Source organism: Triturus cristatus, chromosome 7 (genome assembly GCF_964204655.1).
Source record: "Triturus cristatus chromosome 7, aTriCri1.1, whole genome shotgun sequence".
Lineage (NCBI taxonomy): Eukaryota > Metazoa > Chordata > Amphibia > Caudata > Salamandridae > Triturus > Triturus cristatus.
In genome coordinates this window covers 944061381-944074934 of record NC_140590.1, presented here as the reverse complement: position 1 = coordinate 944074934, position 13554 = coordinate 944061381, and the positions used below count along the sequence as shown (strand labels likewise).

Here is a 13554-nt window from a genome sequence, read left to right as displayed (position 1 = left end):
TATTGTAACTCCACACTTTGGCCATCAAATATTCCATTACATTCAAGTTGTTAGAAATTGCTGTTAGTGTCCCTTCCTTCAGGAAGCGATTAGCCCTCTCCACTAGACAACTTGAAATCAGACTATATAAAGGAACCTTAATGAGCTGTATATCATGTTTGTTGCAAAACTGCAGCGTATCATTCAATATGAAATGCGACCCATTATCTGTTACAATTGATTTAGGTGCACCTTGAGTACACATAATTTTTCCCCAAAAACAATTCAGTTGACTTTACGAACGCATAAGACACCAACTTTGAAAAGTAATCCACCACCACAATCTAATACTTCAATTCAGTTTTCAATAAATTGTATAGACCAGTGTAGTTTAAACTAATTTTCATCCAGGGACCTTCAGGCCATGGCATGGGAGTAAGGATGGGACATTAACTTTCCAATATTTGTCAGAACAAACACTCCTTGAATTTTTCAACAAATATTCTAACTTGAGAATCAATGCCAGTCAACCAGTAGTGCTCTTTTATCCTGCAAACAGTAGCTGAAATACCCAAATGACTTTTTCGATATGAAATGTATCTGTGGCATCAACAGTCATGACACAATAGTCATCCTCTTGGACATCTTCCACAGGCAATCTTAAAAGAAAGTCTGCCCTCACATTCTTTCCTTCAGATACATACTGATCAAAATGAAATCTTTGCAAACGTGCTAACGGATTTATCAACCTAGACGAAGCTTTGTTGGAACTACTAACACTTGACATGTATATCAACGGATTATGTTCCGTAACCAAATCTAACAGTGTACGCCAAATATACTCCAAAAATTGCCTTGATCTTACCATCCCATTATCTCCCATCCTTTTTTTTGCAACATATATTTTAGTGTAGATTGATCTACCTTTAAGCATCAAAACATCTTGAAGGTATCCTCTCAATGTCAAACTCACCAAACACTTTGAGATGATATCTGTAGACTGTAGTTCTGTTTAACCAATTTTTTAAAAAACCGTTCCATTTGAAAACAGTGATGGGTGAACCCGAATCAGCCATGACATTCATAACCATATTACACATGTCTACTTCACAGACTAGACCTCTGAACGGTTTGGGGGTATGAACCACTCCCTATCAAACATTGCTCGGCCCCACACACAGATCCTTTTCATTACGTGATTTGACTCACTTTAGTTTTTACACTATGGTACAGAGCCTGAAACTGCCCTATTTTCCTACATAGATTACACTTTTTCTCTTGTGCAGGGCATGCAGAATTGTTACTCGTGATTTTTTGAACCACACCTAACCAGAATTTTTCTTGTCCTTAAGTTTAGAGAACTTGTTCTTTCTAGAAAACACATACTGGGATCATTATATGAATTAACACGACACAGGTATACGGTCTTTAGGCTCACCAGAGATGCCTTTTGTGAAGTTAAGAAATCACTCTGTACTCTTAGTGATGTCCATGCCGTCATTAGGCAGGATTATAGCAACTCCGAATGCATTCTTTAATTTGTTTCGAAATGCAATTGAACACAAACTGATCTCTGACAAACATTCAGATTACTGCCAAATTCGCATTTAGCTGCAAGTACTCTTAGAACAGCTAAAGAGTCCTCAACCTATTTTTTTTTTTTTAACAGAACAGATAATTCATCTGAGAATTGTTTATGCTTACAAGCTACTGTCTGTGTATTCATCCCAGGTTTCAGCTTCTGCAGCAGTCGGAGCAATCGGAGGCAAACTACCAAACTTCTTGTACAGCATCACCAAGAGGATTAAATAAAGCTGTGCGTCTAATTGCATCATATTTCTTGGCATCAATTGCAACCATACAATTCTCAAAAATTACGAGCCATAGCATTGGTGGTCTACTGGGGAATTGCAAAAAAGGAAGAGGTTGCACAATGTTTATTTAATTAGTCATATGTGTAATAGGTATATCCAATTAGAGTTACAACAGTAGCGACAATATCTGCCTTGTCAAAGTTTTGAAATTTAGAATACAAATACCTGAGTGCAATACCTTGAAAAGCACTTGCACCCCCGAATTCCAACAAAGGTGATGCAAACAAATATTAGTGAACCAGTGCCACTGTATTATACAATAATCCTGCTTAATGGATTTTATGAAGAGAACGCAAAAAAAAGAAGGTTTACCCAATTCAAAATGGGCGCACGTCGGCAACGAGATGGTGTGTTGAATCCAAGATGGTTGCATGTCGAAGTACAATGTGCTAGTGTGCTGGCGTGGAATGGGACGATGCCGATGGACCACAAGAACCAAGAGTGTATGTGATGATAGACTTCGCAGCTTGATCAGTGAGCCTGAGAACGGGCTAGCGAAGACAACAGTTATAACCTCCAAATTGTAAATGCACAAACATTCTAAAAAAAAAAAAAAAAAAAAAAAAAAAAAAAAGAAAAGACACTCCACAATGATATACGAGTACCTTCTCAGAAAAACACTGACTTGAAGTTTCCATTGATATCCACGTAAACGTGTGGACTCCAAATGACGGTCCAGAGTGATTAGCACTTGTCTGTTCTCTCAACAATCCACTCGTAATCTGGCGTAAATAAGACACTTGGATGCAGTGTCGGTACCTCCAAAAGAAGCAGTTTATTCCAGCAGAAATACACACAACCACTCCTAGGGACGTCTCCACTGTGAATTCCTGAATACATTCCAAGCCATCCACAGCATTCCACCATTTACTTAACACATATCTAACAGCATCTCAGAGGCATCATATGTTTACAAAATGCATTACGTTGGTGTTAATCACTTTTCATTTCAAACCTCACTAGATCTCGAACAAATATTTCAACATGTCATAGCTCAAGTACGCCTAAATTGAAGCTTTTAACATACACCTCTACAGAACATTATGAACAAGGAAAGCAGACCCCAATATGTGAAGAATCAATGATAGGTGGCCTGGGCCCCTGCCGAGTCGGCATACACTTAACAAAACAAAAAAATAAAATAAAAAAGAGCACAATTTTTCTCAAATTTATTAATTTAATCTTTCACTATGGTATACTGTCTTTCCATAGCATAGATGTGCATTGCTTCGGCAACCACATTTTTAGAGGGGTACGTTGTGTTGTTCCCATGAATTAGCTATTGTTAGTCACGAAGCAAGAAGGTAAGACTACCGGAGTTTGCCTATATGAGCACTCAAAGGATATTTTATTTAAATTTAATTTCATCTCCTGTGTCACCCAAAAGTAGATTTAGGGGGTTCAGAGGCAGATCAATAGCTGCAATTAGTTTATTTTGCTCCACGACTTCTCTCCAGAGTATTTAACCCACCCACAGGACCAACAAATACTGGTCATAGAATTCCCTCTCCTCACAGCTACAGCACTCCTCTGGTGAGCCAAACATTGCATGGAATCCAGTTGGGGCGAGGTACCATTATTTCTCCTTATGCTGCCTGCAAATAGAATGTTTTGCTACACAAGATCAAATATTGAGAGATGAGTCTTCGATTATTTGTGTATTTACTTGATTTCTCAAACAAACATATGTATGGGTTTGAAAGATTTGTGTTTGTTATTAAGCAGTATGTATGAGTGTAAGATCCCTTTTGACATCGGCCAACTTTTCAGAAAGGATTCAAAAGAGAATGTCTCTAAGCATTGCCTCCTTCTGTTTCAAGGCAAATCAGGAACCCTGCTTTTCACTAAAGTGGTCCATCCTGGGGAGCTGCTAGTATTGTTGGCATGATGCCAAGGGTCTTGATATTCTCTGACCTTTACTTTAGAGACTGCCTAGTGCTGCTATGGGAGCTGTAAACCAGTCTCTAAAACACTCATTCAGGTAGACCAGGGAGAAAATCGCAACAGATCACCATCCAGCATCTCATGGCAATATTTGTAGAGAACAGTAGGCTTTTCCTCGGTAGCGTATATAGAGGTGGCATTGAATATTTGCCTTCAATTTCCACCCACAATTTGAGTGCCTGGCTGAATGGCTTTGAGGAGAGGTCAAAGTTGTGTGGCCTGAACATAAGTCTTCAAGTGAGAGAATGATAGTCCACAATTGTATATGGATTTGAACAATATATTCTTTGATGCCTTATGAGCACGGTCCACGAGCAGGAGATTCTGGCACACAATAGTCAGGAGAGGAAATTCATTTATATGGCTGCAATATGCCTAAACCATGAAATTTCCATGAAACCACAGGGACAAAGATCATTAAAATTAGTTTCTAAAAGACCTCCCATATACTGTAAAGGAAAGAGAGAAATGGTAAATAAATCCACGAGTATGTGCTGTGGCTATGTATAAACTGTTTAAAATTGTGATGTACTGCATTTTCAATTTATGGGACAACAGCCTATCTGCCTTGTCCCCTTTACATAACATTGTTGATTTGTTTGTAGTATTTTGTGTGCCGTTTCACCAAACAGGATTTGTTCAATTTCACTTCTCAAAGAGTGGAGCTCCCTATATATAAACATCTGGATCCTTCCCTGTTGCTGCTTAGGTCGCATTCTATTTTATTAATTGTTTTAAGCCTTATTCAGTCAGAAACTAATGTCACTTTCTGATGTCATAGCACAGGTTCCTGTTGAGGATATGATGGTCAACATTTTGGAAAGCTATCAAGACAGGTCAGATCCATCAATCTAAAACACAAACCCAATAGACAATACCGTGTTACACAACAGAACACAAACGATGCACCCAAGTAAGTTTCAAACAGATAATTTATTGGTCAGCTACAAGTAGGAAAATACATTAGTAAAGAAAAAAAGACCCTGTATATAAACAGTTTACTAGCAAGTTAAAATTGTACGAAGGTTTCACTAAAAGGAACAGCAAAAGCCCTTGTTTACCATCTCACTGAATTCAGGTTCTCATTTATCTTTTTGAACTAATAAAGAGCTGCCGGTAGATAAATGAACATTCTTTGAGCTTAGTGCAGATAATGTGCTGGTATTTGTACATGAATGGTAAACAAGAGTTAGTCCAGTGCATTCACAATTTACAAAATAGTGTGAATAAAACAATATACTATTCAGACATGACAAGAACATACCAAGACAACCATCACATGTGCTTTTTAATTTCACAACTTAAAAGGAAAATGAAGAGCTATGAAATAAATACTGTCACAAGCTGAAGAATAAATAGTTAACTTTGTGCAGCTAAATTGCTTTAACGCTTAAATAGATCTGTGGAATGTAAAATGGGAAAGATACCAACTTATTTTTTAGGATTCACTGAATAGTTTCTTAAATATTTGGGATTACAAAACAATTCATTTTTTAGAGGTTGTAGCAAACTTCAGCCAGGTTAAAAGTACATTAAATTCACGCTGACAATATCAGAGTGAATTATAGATTCAACAAATGTTAATCAGTACTTTCAATACATCTACGTTGCCACTTCAACAAGATATTTGTCACAGGTGCATATGTATTACAATGTTTGTATTGCACTGTTTTATTACATTTTTCAGAAGTGCAAAACGCTATTATGTGGTGTGCACTTATTTCAGCTTTCCTTGATTTCTAATATACTCTGCAGGTGGAACTTGCTCATGGCAAAATAGAAGCACTTAAGTAGCTTCTTAGGAGGAAGTCACTGCTCTTTGCACATGAATGGGGCAACAGAATCCAAATCCACCACCCCAAATGAACTACAAAACCTGAAATGCTTTAATTGAACACTCGCAGAAACACTGTCTCAACAATGCACATTTACTTTACTAAAGAAATTAATCCACAGGTATCATGTAACTAGCCAATTTACATAATTGAAAGTAAGAATATCAGTTAATAAAAGGGTTTATTGCAATTTTGCCTCTTAACATTCAAGGTTGTGATGTGGTTAGTTTAGTACTATACAAGAAATGCACTATATTGTGAAATGATTGCCTCGTGTTTGGGAGTTTTACCTTTAACTTCTTCCATCTCTATGGTCTATATCTTGCAACATTCCTGTCAACATGTCTGGTTTTAATGATTATAAACTTCCAAATTGGTGCCACAAAGTCAACTGACCACTATGGAGCATCATCTCCAAAGGACAGGGCTAGAATCACTATGTTTTGATGACAAATATCATGCATTACAGCCACTTACTTGAAATGCATGACAAATAGAAAACAAACGTAAAGCTCAAACCTTTAGAGATGGAAAAATGCAATGTACCTTTGATTTCCCCTCTGCTTTGAAGAATAAGTATCTGATGTAGCGCTCTTCTTGTCTAACAATATTTCTGGATTCATATTTATATAATAAAGACCACCCAGAAAGAGTTTATTCCAGTTGATAAGCCAACTTGGCTAAACATTACTGGTGAATTGTCATGATGCGCAATAGCAAGACAATGCTAAGGAAAAGTCAACACCTTTTATTCACACTTTACAAAATAAACTATGCATTGAATCAACAACACTAGTACCAGCATTTAATGCATGGAATAAAAATTGGACAATTTTGGTATTTGCACAACAAAAAAAAATTAACAAATGACTAAATACAGGTCCCAGACAAATATTCGCGATCAAAATATTTTTCATGAAAAACTTAAAATGCAAATCTGTGCAAAACATATTTAATAGTTTGATTTCTATTGAGAAGGTAATTGTATCAAACACATTTTGGCACTGTAAGCCCTTCTGGTAAAGCTAGTTGCTTACAGCAGCCTGCTCAGTGTTCAAACTAGTTCTGAACAGTTCTGATATTCAGAAAAATGTAAATTCTCAGTATTTTCATATAATCCATATTATTTATCTGCCTGCAGATGAAACAAAAGACCATATGAAAAATTCCCAAAAGTCCATTCATTTCTGAACATGGTGTTAAACTGACTGCATCAGAATGACTAATACAAAAAAGAATGAACTTACTGCAGAGTATTTACTCTGAGCTTTGTACATACAAAGCAATGGCACAATGATCTATAGTGAATTAACTGCAGCTTGACACATTAAAATATGACCTGGTCACTTTAAAAAGATCTGAATAATTGTCATGGGGACCATTAACTGAAAAACACGTTTTACAATTTACAAGGCTTCATAACAAAGTAACAATAATTCCTCAAGGAATGATGTTTACCACACCCCCACCACACCTCAAGACATAACTTAACAAGTCAAATCTTTTCAGTTACATGATAGTATTTTTACTCAGCAAGCGATGGCACAAAAAGCAGTGCTCGGGTACATTGAGCTAGAATTTTTGCACCCATATTTCCAAAACTGATCCAAAATAAGATGTTCAGTGCTCCACAAAGGAAACAAACCCTTAGCTTTATACAAAATATCTTCATAAAATTCACAAAGGTTAACAGTGTTTTTAAAATAAGAAGCTGCACAGGTCTTTTTCTGCATGCAAAGGCAGTGCACGTTAGAAACAAAAAGTAAAAGCAGGCACAGTGAAAATGTTGCAAGCATTTTAAAAAGTGATTAAGACGAAAAGAGTCATAATTTTACAGCTGGAAAACAAAGCTCATAATGCCCACATCATTTACATTTGTGGTTTCATGCACATTTGTAGGATATACATTTTAGCTTTTGTGTCTTGATGCAGTAAATTTGATTTCAGTGAAAAGTAATACTTTATGGTCCAATCATGTGGTTTTAAAAAAAGCAAAGTTCTCGATTTAAAACAAAACAAGGAAGGCCAACTTAACAGTGCAAGTCATCAGCAGTAAAAAAAAACAAAAAAAAAAAAAACCTGGTGCAGCATCTTTCACAAGCTAACCATTTTAAGCACATGAAGGATAAAACTGTAGCTTTACTTTACAATACAATCACATTTCCGAAATCAGATTTTTTACAGTACAAAAATCTCATAAATCAAGTTCTGTCTATACAGTCCAATTCTAAATTCAAAATCTATTTTGTACAAATAAATCTGTAAAAAGAGGGGGATGAACAACAGAAGAATGATGTAAATGCTATAACTGGCCTATAAAATGAGTGACTGATTTCTGTGCAAAGAGAATACTGAATATCAATTCTCAATTTCAAGGCATGAAATATTGCACCAGACAGAAGAAACTGTATGAACGTCCTTACAAATTTAGCCTAAGAGCACAACATCCCATCAGCAACAGTACATGAAATATTTTGGGATGTAGAATTCTTGAAAGCACCAGGCTGTCATTTTTTGTTTGTATCAAACATTGAGATTTAATATTAAGTTTAAATAAACAAAATAATCCCTGTTGGCCAACTCTCACTCATATTTTCTTTTAAACTTTACAGTATGAAATCAATAGAAAATCCTACAAGGTCCCCTCACTACCTCCTTCCAGAAAGATGGACTCCATTCAATTGGGGCAAGTAAGGCAGTAAAAGCTCCAGTTGTGAAAAAAGTGAGAAGTGATCTGAAGGAATGAGTGGATGTGGACAGCCGCTTACATTGTTCTCTAGAAGCCAGTGATGGTCCAAAGGTCCGAGAGTGCCGAGTACATTTAACTGAGGTTTAGAATAGAAAATGTAGTCTATTATGCCCTAAAAAACAGAGAAAGATTTTGTTGAGAAAAGAACTACACATTTTACATTCATATTAATAACCACACAATTCCATGGTAAAACACACAAACATGTGACTATAAAAGTATATATGCGTATTAATGCTCACTTTTAACTTAATTAAAAAAAGTAAACAGCCTCTAGCCGCCTATTTTCTATTAAACTCAAAATAGCAATTGTACAAACAAACCGAATATTAATTCAATCCTCTCTCATAGATGTGGCTTTTAAAGCTGTGTTTTGGTGGGTTTTATACTTTAGATTCAAGTTTAAAAACAAAGATAGAGATCCATTGGAGAAACATAGGCTGGGCTCATAGGGAAATAGTTCAGATCTAAAGCGCACACCTCGGCATATATGCTATTGTTGAGTGGCATAACATCATAATAATGCTAACATTCCCAGCAGAGACCATAGATGTTAGAGGTTTCTAACCATGACCCTAGAACAAACATTACCTTCAAAACAAATGATGAGTATTTTACTTACCTTCTGGTAGAGACATATTCTAGTTGTAGATTCCTTACCATTAGAATTTCCCTCAGGTGTCAGTCTGGATCCGAAAGTTTTTCATTAGCAGTACCCCTGCACGTCGGTAGGTACATCGGTCGGCTCCATGGACGTCGTGCTCACCAGAAATGACATCATGGGGCCTACATAGACGCCACCCTGGCCCGCTATCAGTTCTTAACAAGATTTTCCATGCTAGGAACGCAGAGCCATATGACACGGACCACTGGTGCATCAGAACTAGGGCCCTTTGGGGGAAGGGGGAGTCCCTATACCTAGAAATCAGTTCGCTGAGTGGAAGGATGGGTGGAGCAGTAAGGAATCTACAACTACAATATGTCTCTACAAGAGGAGATGAGTTGGCCAAACGGCTAGGGCGCTCGACCTCAGACCTGGGGAACTGGGTTCGAGTCTCAGTAATGTCGCTGAACATCCTGTGATTCTGGGCAAATCACTTAATCTCCCCATGCCTAACAAAGAATGAATGTGTGTCCTAATGTAACGTAACTGGTGCCATGTAAAGCGCTCCGATACCCGATTGGATTCGGGTCAAGTTCGCGCTATATAAAACTCTGCAAAAAAAAAAAAAAAAACGGAGGTAAGTAACTTACTCAACTGATAGACTTCTAGTCATAGATTCCTTACATTCAGAATAGATACCCCAGCAATATCACCCTGGAGGAGGGTCGGTGATCCAAAATCACATGAGGAAGTCCTAAAGGACCGAGCAGGCAAAGTACCCGTCCCTCCAGACTTGGCTATCCAGGCAGTAGTCTCGTAAATGTGTTCAGAGATGCCAATGCTGCTGCGTGACATATGTCCAGGACTAGGACTCCGCGTGCTAACGCAGTGGTTGCTGTTGTTGCTCTAGTAAAGTGAGCACCTGACCCCACAGCAGGTTCCTTCTTTGCCAATGCGTAGCACAATTTCATGCAGAGGACAACCCATCGAGAGACGGCCCTTTTCTGCACTGCTCAACCTTTTGTGGCACCCACATGGCCAATGAAGAGTTGATCTTCCACCAGGAAGTCTTTGAACGATCAAGATATAAAGACAATGCACGTTTAGGGTCAAGGCCGTGGAGACTCTCCACTTCGTTGGAAGGATGCGGGGCGGGTAAAAGGTGGGGGCAGGGTAATAGATTGTCCCACATGAAAGGACGTGACCACGTTATGAACGAGAAAAGCTTTTGTGTGAAGCACCACTTTATCTGGATGGACAGACAGATAGAGAGGCTTTGATGATAGAGTCTGGAGCACGCTAACTCTGCGAGCAGAGGTGATGTCAATTAGGCAAGCAGTCTTAAGGGCTAGAAGCCGGAGAGGGGAATTATGAAGATGCTTGAAGGGAGCACACAAGAAAAGTCAAGTCCAAATTTAAATCCCATTGGGGAATTATGAAAGGAGACCGAGGAAACAAGTGAGTAAGCCCCTTAAGAACCTATTGACAAAGGGAGATTTTAACAAAGAAGGCTGATCTGGAAATCTCAGCAAGGCAGCGATAGCTGAAGGACCACCCTAAAGGGTGCCCAAAGCAGAACCCTGCTGGGCCAATGCAAGTATGTACAACAGAACCTACGAAAGACAGGCAGAAAGAGGTTAAACAGCCTTTGCTATGCACCATGCCACAATTTTGTTCCATCTACAGGTGTATACCGTTTTTGTGGAGGGATGCCTGGCTGTCAAGATGACATCACAGGCTTCGGGTGGAAGGTCGAAAGCGGTCAACTGCCACCGCTTAATCTCCATGCAAAGAGGTGGAGACTGGAAAGATTCTGGTGAAGAACAGTACCCTGCTACTGCGACAGAAGGGGCAGTCTGATTGGAGGATTGATGGCCATGCTCAGAGGGTAGAAATACCAGACTCTTCATGTCCAACCCGGAGCCACAAGAATGACATGAGCTCGGTCGCGCTTGATCTTTTTGAGCACTCTGGGCAGAAGTGGTATAGGCATAGAGGAGGTCAAAGCTCCACTAGCGCAGAAAAGAGTGACCGAGACAGAGAGGGGCCTTGGAAACTCCAAAGAGTAATACTGCTGACATTGCACATTCTCTTCGGAGGCGAACAGATTTGACCAAGGCTCTCCCTAGCGCCGAAGGAGAGCTTGCGCCACCTCTGGATAGAGATTCCGTTCATGATCAATCACGCACAGATGACAGTATTCATCCACTTTGGCGTTCAGAGAACCCGCCAGTTGGTGAACCAGCAGGGATATGCCCTGATTTCCAGCCATGTCCAGGGCGCCTCCCGACAAAGGGTCCACAACCCCACTAGCCCTGTTTGTTGAGGTATCACATGGCAGTGGTGTGGTCTGTTAACACCTGCACTACTTTTCCTTTGAGAGAGGAAAGAAATGCCTTCAGTGCCAGTCCGATCACCCAAAAAGTTCCAAAAGGCTGAAACTCAGGCCAGACTCCGCCAGATCTGGTTGGGGAAGGGAGAGGGATCTGCCTCGATCCAATCTTGGTTCGCTAGCCACCACTGCAGTTGCTGCACAGTTCTCTTCGAGATCTGGATGCATCCGGAAAGATTCCCCTGATGCTGCATCCACTGGAACTTAAGGTCCCACTGCAGAGCTTGCATAAGCCATCTGGCATGATCCACTAGCAGTATGCAGGCGGCCATAAGTGCCAGCAGCCTCAGTCATTCTCACCGCAATCCAGGATGGAGGATGAAACATCAGTATCATAGCCCGAATATCCCGGACTCGCTGCTTGGGAGGACAAGCCCGGAACTGCAATGTGTCCAGAATCACTCCATTGAAAGGAAGCGTTTGAGAGGGAGTCAGGTGTGACTTCGGCATGTTTTTAGTAAACCCCAGCGAGTGCAGGAGGTCTGCCGTAGTCTAGAAGCGGGAGAAATTAGCTTGGGTGAGCTTGCCTTAAACAGCCAGCCATGGAGATAGAGGAAGACTGGCACCCCTTATCTGGGCAGATGAGCTGCGACCCCCGCCATCACTTTCGCGAACACCCGAGAGGCACTGGTTAGGCAAAGGGGCGCACAGTGAACTGAAAGTGCTTGTGGCCCAATATGAACCGTAAGTAATGTGGGAATATGGATATAAGCGCCCTGCAAGTCCAACACCACCATCCACTATGCTGGGCCAAGGGTAGAAAGGACCTGGGCCAAAGTGAGCATTTTGGACTTCTCCTTCCGAAGGAAGAATTGAGGGTCTGGAGGTCTAGGACAGGATGCAGGCCTTTGTACTTTTTTGGGCACCAGTAAGTAGTGGGAATAACAACCACGTCCTATTTCTGGCACAGGGACCTCTCTATGGCTAAGAGACACAACTCACTTGCGGAGGAGCGCCAAATGATCCTCTGACATATGGTTGTAGGAGGGTCGCATGGGGGAGGGGCAGTCTCAAAGGGGAGGGAGTAGCCCCTTTGGACTATCTGCAGAACCCTATGTAGCACCGAAGGAGAATGCAGTTCCTGTAGGGTGGGGAAAGAAGAGAAGGAGGCTAGGTTGGTCAACACCCTTACTCAGTAGTGGAGTGTGGGTGCCTCCCAATTTGGGAAGCGGGGCCCTCACACATCCATTTGGGTGTCATGCTTCATCATAGGGCTTGCTCATCAGGCCGGCGCTGCAATGCCGGACGGGCACCCAATGAGGGGCTCTTTGTCAGAGATATTTTTCCCAAGCCATATAGGTGAGGTGCGTGCGAGGGGCCTAGTGGTGCAGATGTAAGGTGATGTGCGGAGAAATAAAATAAGGCAAGGTGGTGCTCCAAAATGAATTTTAAATCTGCGAGCCCACTCGCCTCATTTAAAATCAGAATGGAGATACCGCTGATTATAATGGTCGGAGGGGTCTATATGTGTGTAGTCATGGTCAACATGTTTCTTGCCTTATGTGTGTAAATCACTCAGCAATTCTTTAGGACCTATCTTGATGCACTATCTACACGGGTGGTTGGTTATGGAAAATGAACCAATCACTCTGACGACCTTTCAATGAGGCACCTTAATAATACAAATCATGGGACCAACCTAATGAGATTCAAAACCGAGAGAGAAAAACAATGGTACACGAATAAGGTATGCACATACAGCAATAATGCCTCCAAAATGAAATTAAAAACATGCCACAACCACAAGTGGTTAGTGCAACTCAAGAGGTGCATGGCCAGACAAACCTCAGCAGACTTGTGGAACACGCGACATATACAAAACCTACTGGTGTCATTGGTGGTAGCCAACCACCATAGGAAATGGTGCGATGGCACTCACCCAATTCGGGTTCAAGTCACGCCTGTATAGTTAGGCAGAGCAACGATGGTTACAAAAGTAAACCTCATGCTGGTTTTGAGGAGAGAAAGAGAGGGGGGGGGGGGAAGATAAAAACCATGATTGGTATAAGCAAAGATGGAAGGCTGCCCAAGGATGAGCATCCTGTCAAAGTGGCCAAGGCCTCTGGTGCCAAAAGGGGGCGGGGGGGGGGGGGGGGGGGGGGCCTTGTGAAGCCGGTAGGTTTAAGTAGCAGGGAAATACCCGGAAGTGGAAGGCCGAGGGACATCTACAGAACCCA

At 40.8% G+C, this 13554-nt stretch overlaps 1 protein-coding gene across 4 annotated transcripts in view; it reads right to left on the bottom strand.

Moving 5' to 3' along the window:
* Nucleotides 1-4711: 4711 nt before the first annotated feature.
* CNOT6 (CCR4-NOT transcription complex subunit 6) overlaps nt 4712-13554 on the bottom strand; it is a 355968-nt gene continuing 347125 nt past the window's right edge. For all 4 annotated transcript variants that reach the window (XM_085617934.1, XM_085617932.1, XM_085617935.1 and 1 more), the window contains exon 12: nt 4712-8493. In XM_085617934.1, coding sequence (XP_085474060.1) covers nt 8281-8493 — 213 coding nt within the window. In that variant the 3' untranslated portion in view covers nt 4712-8280. The remainder of the gene's footprint in view (nt 8494-13554) is intronic.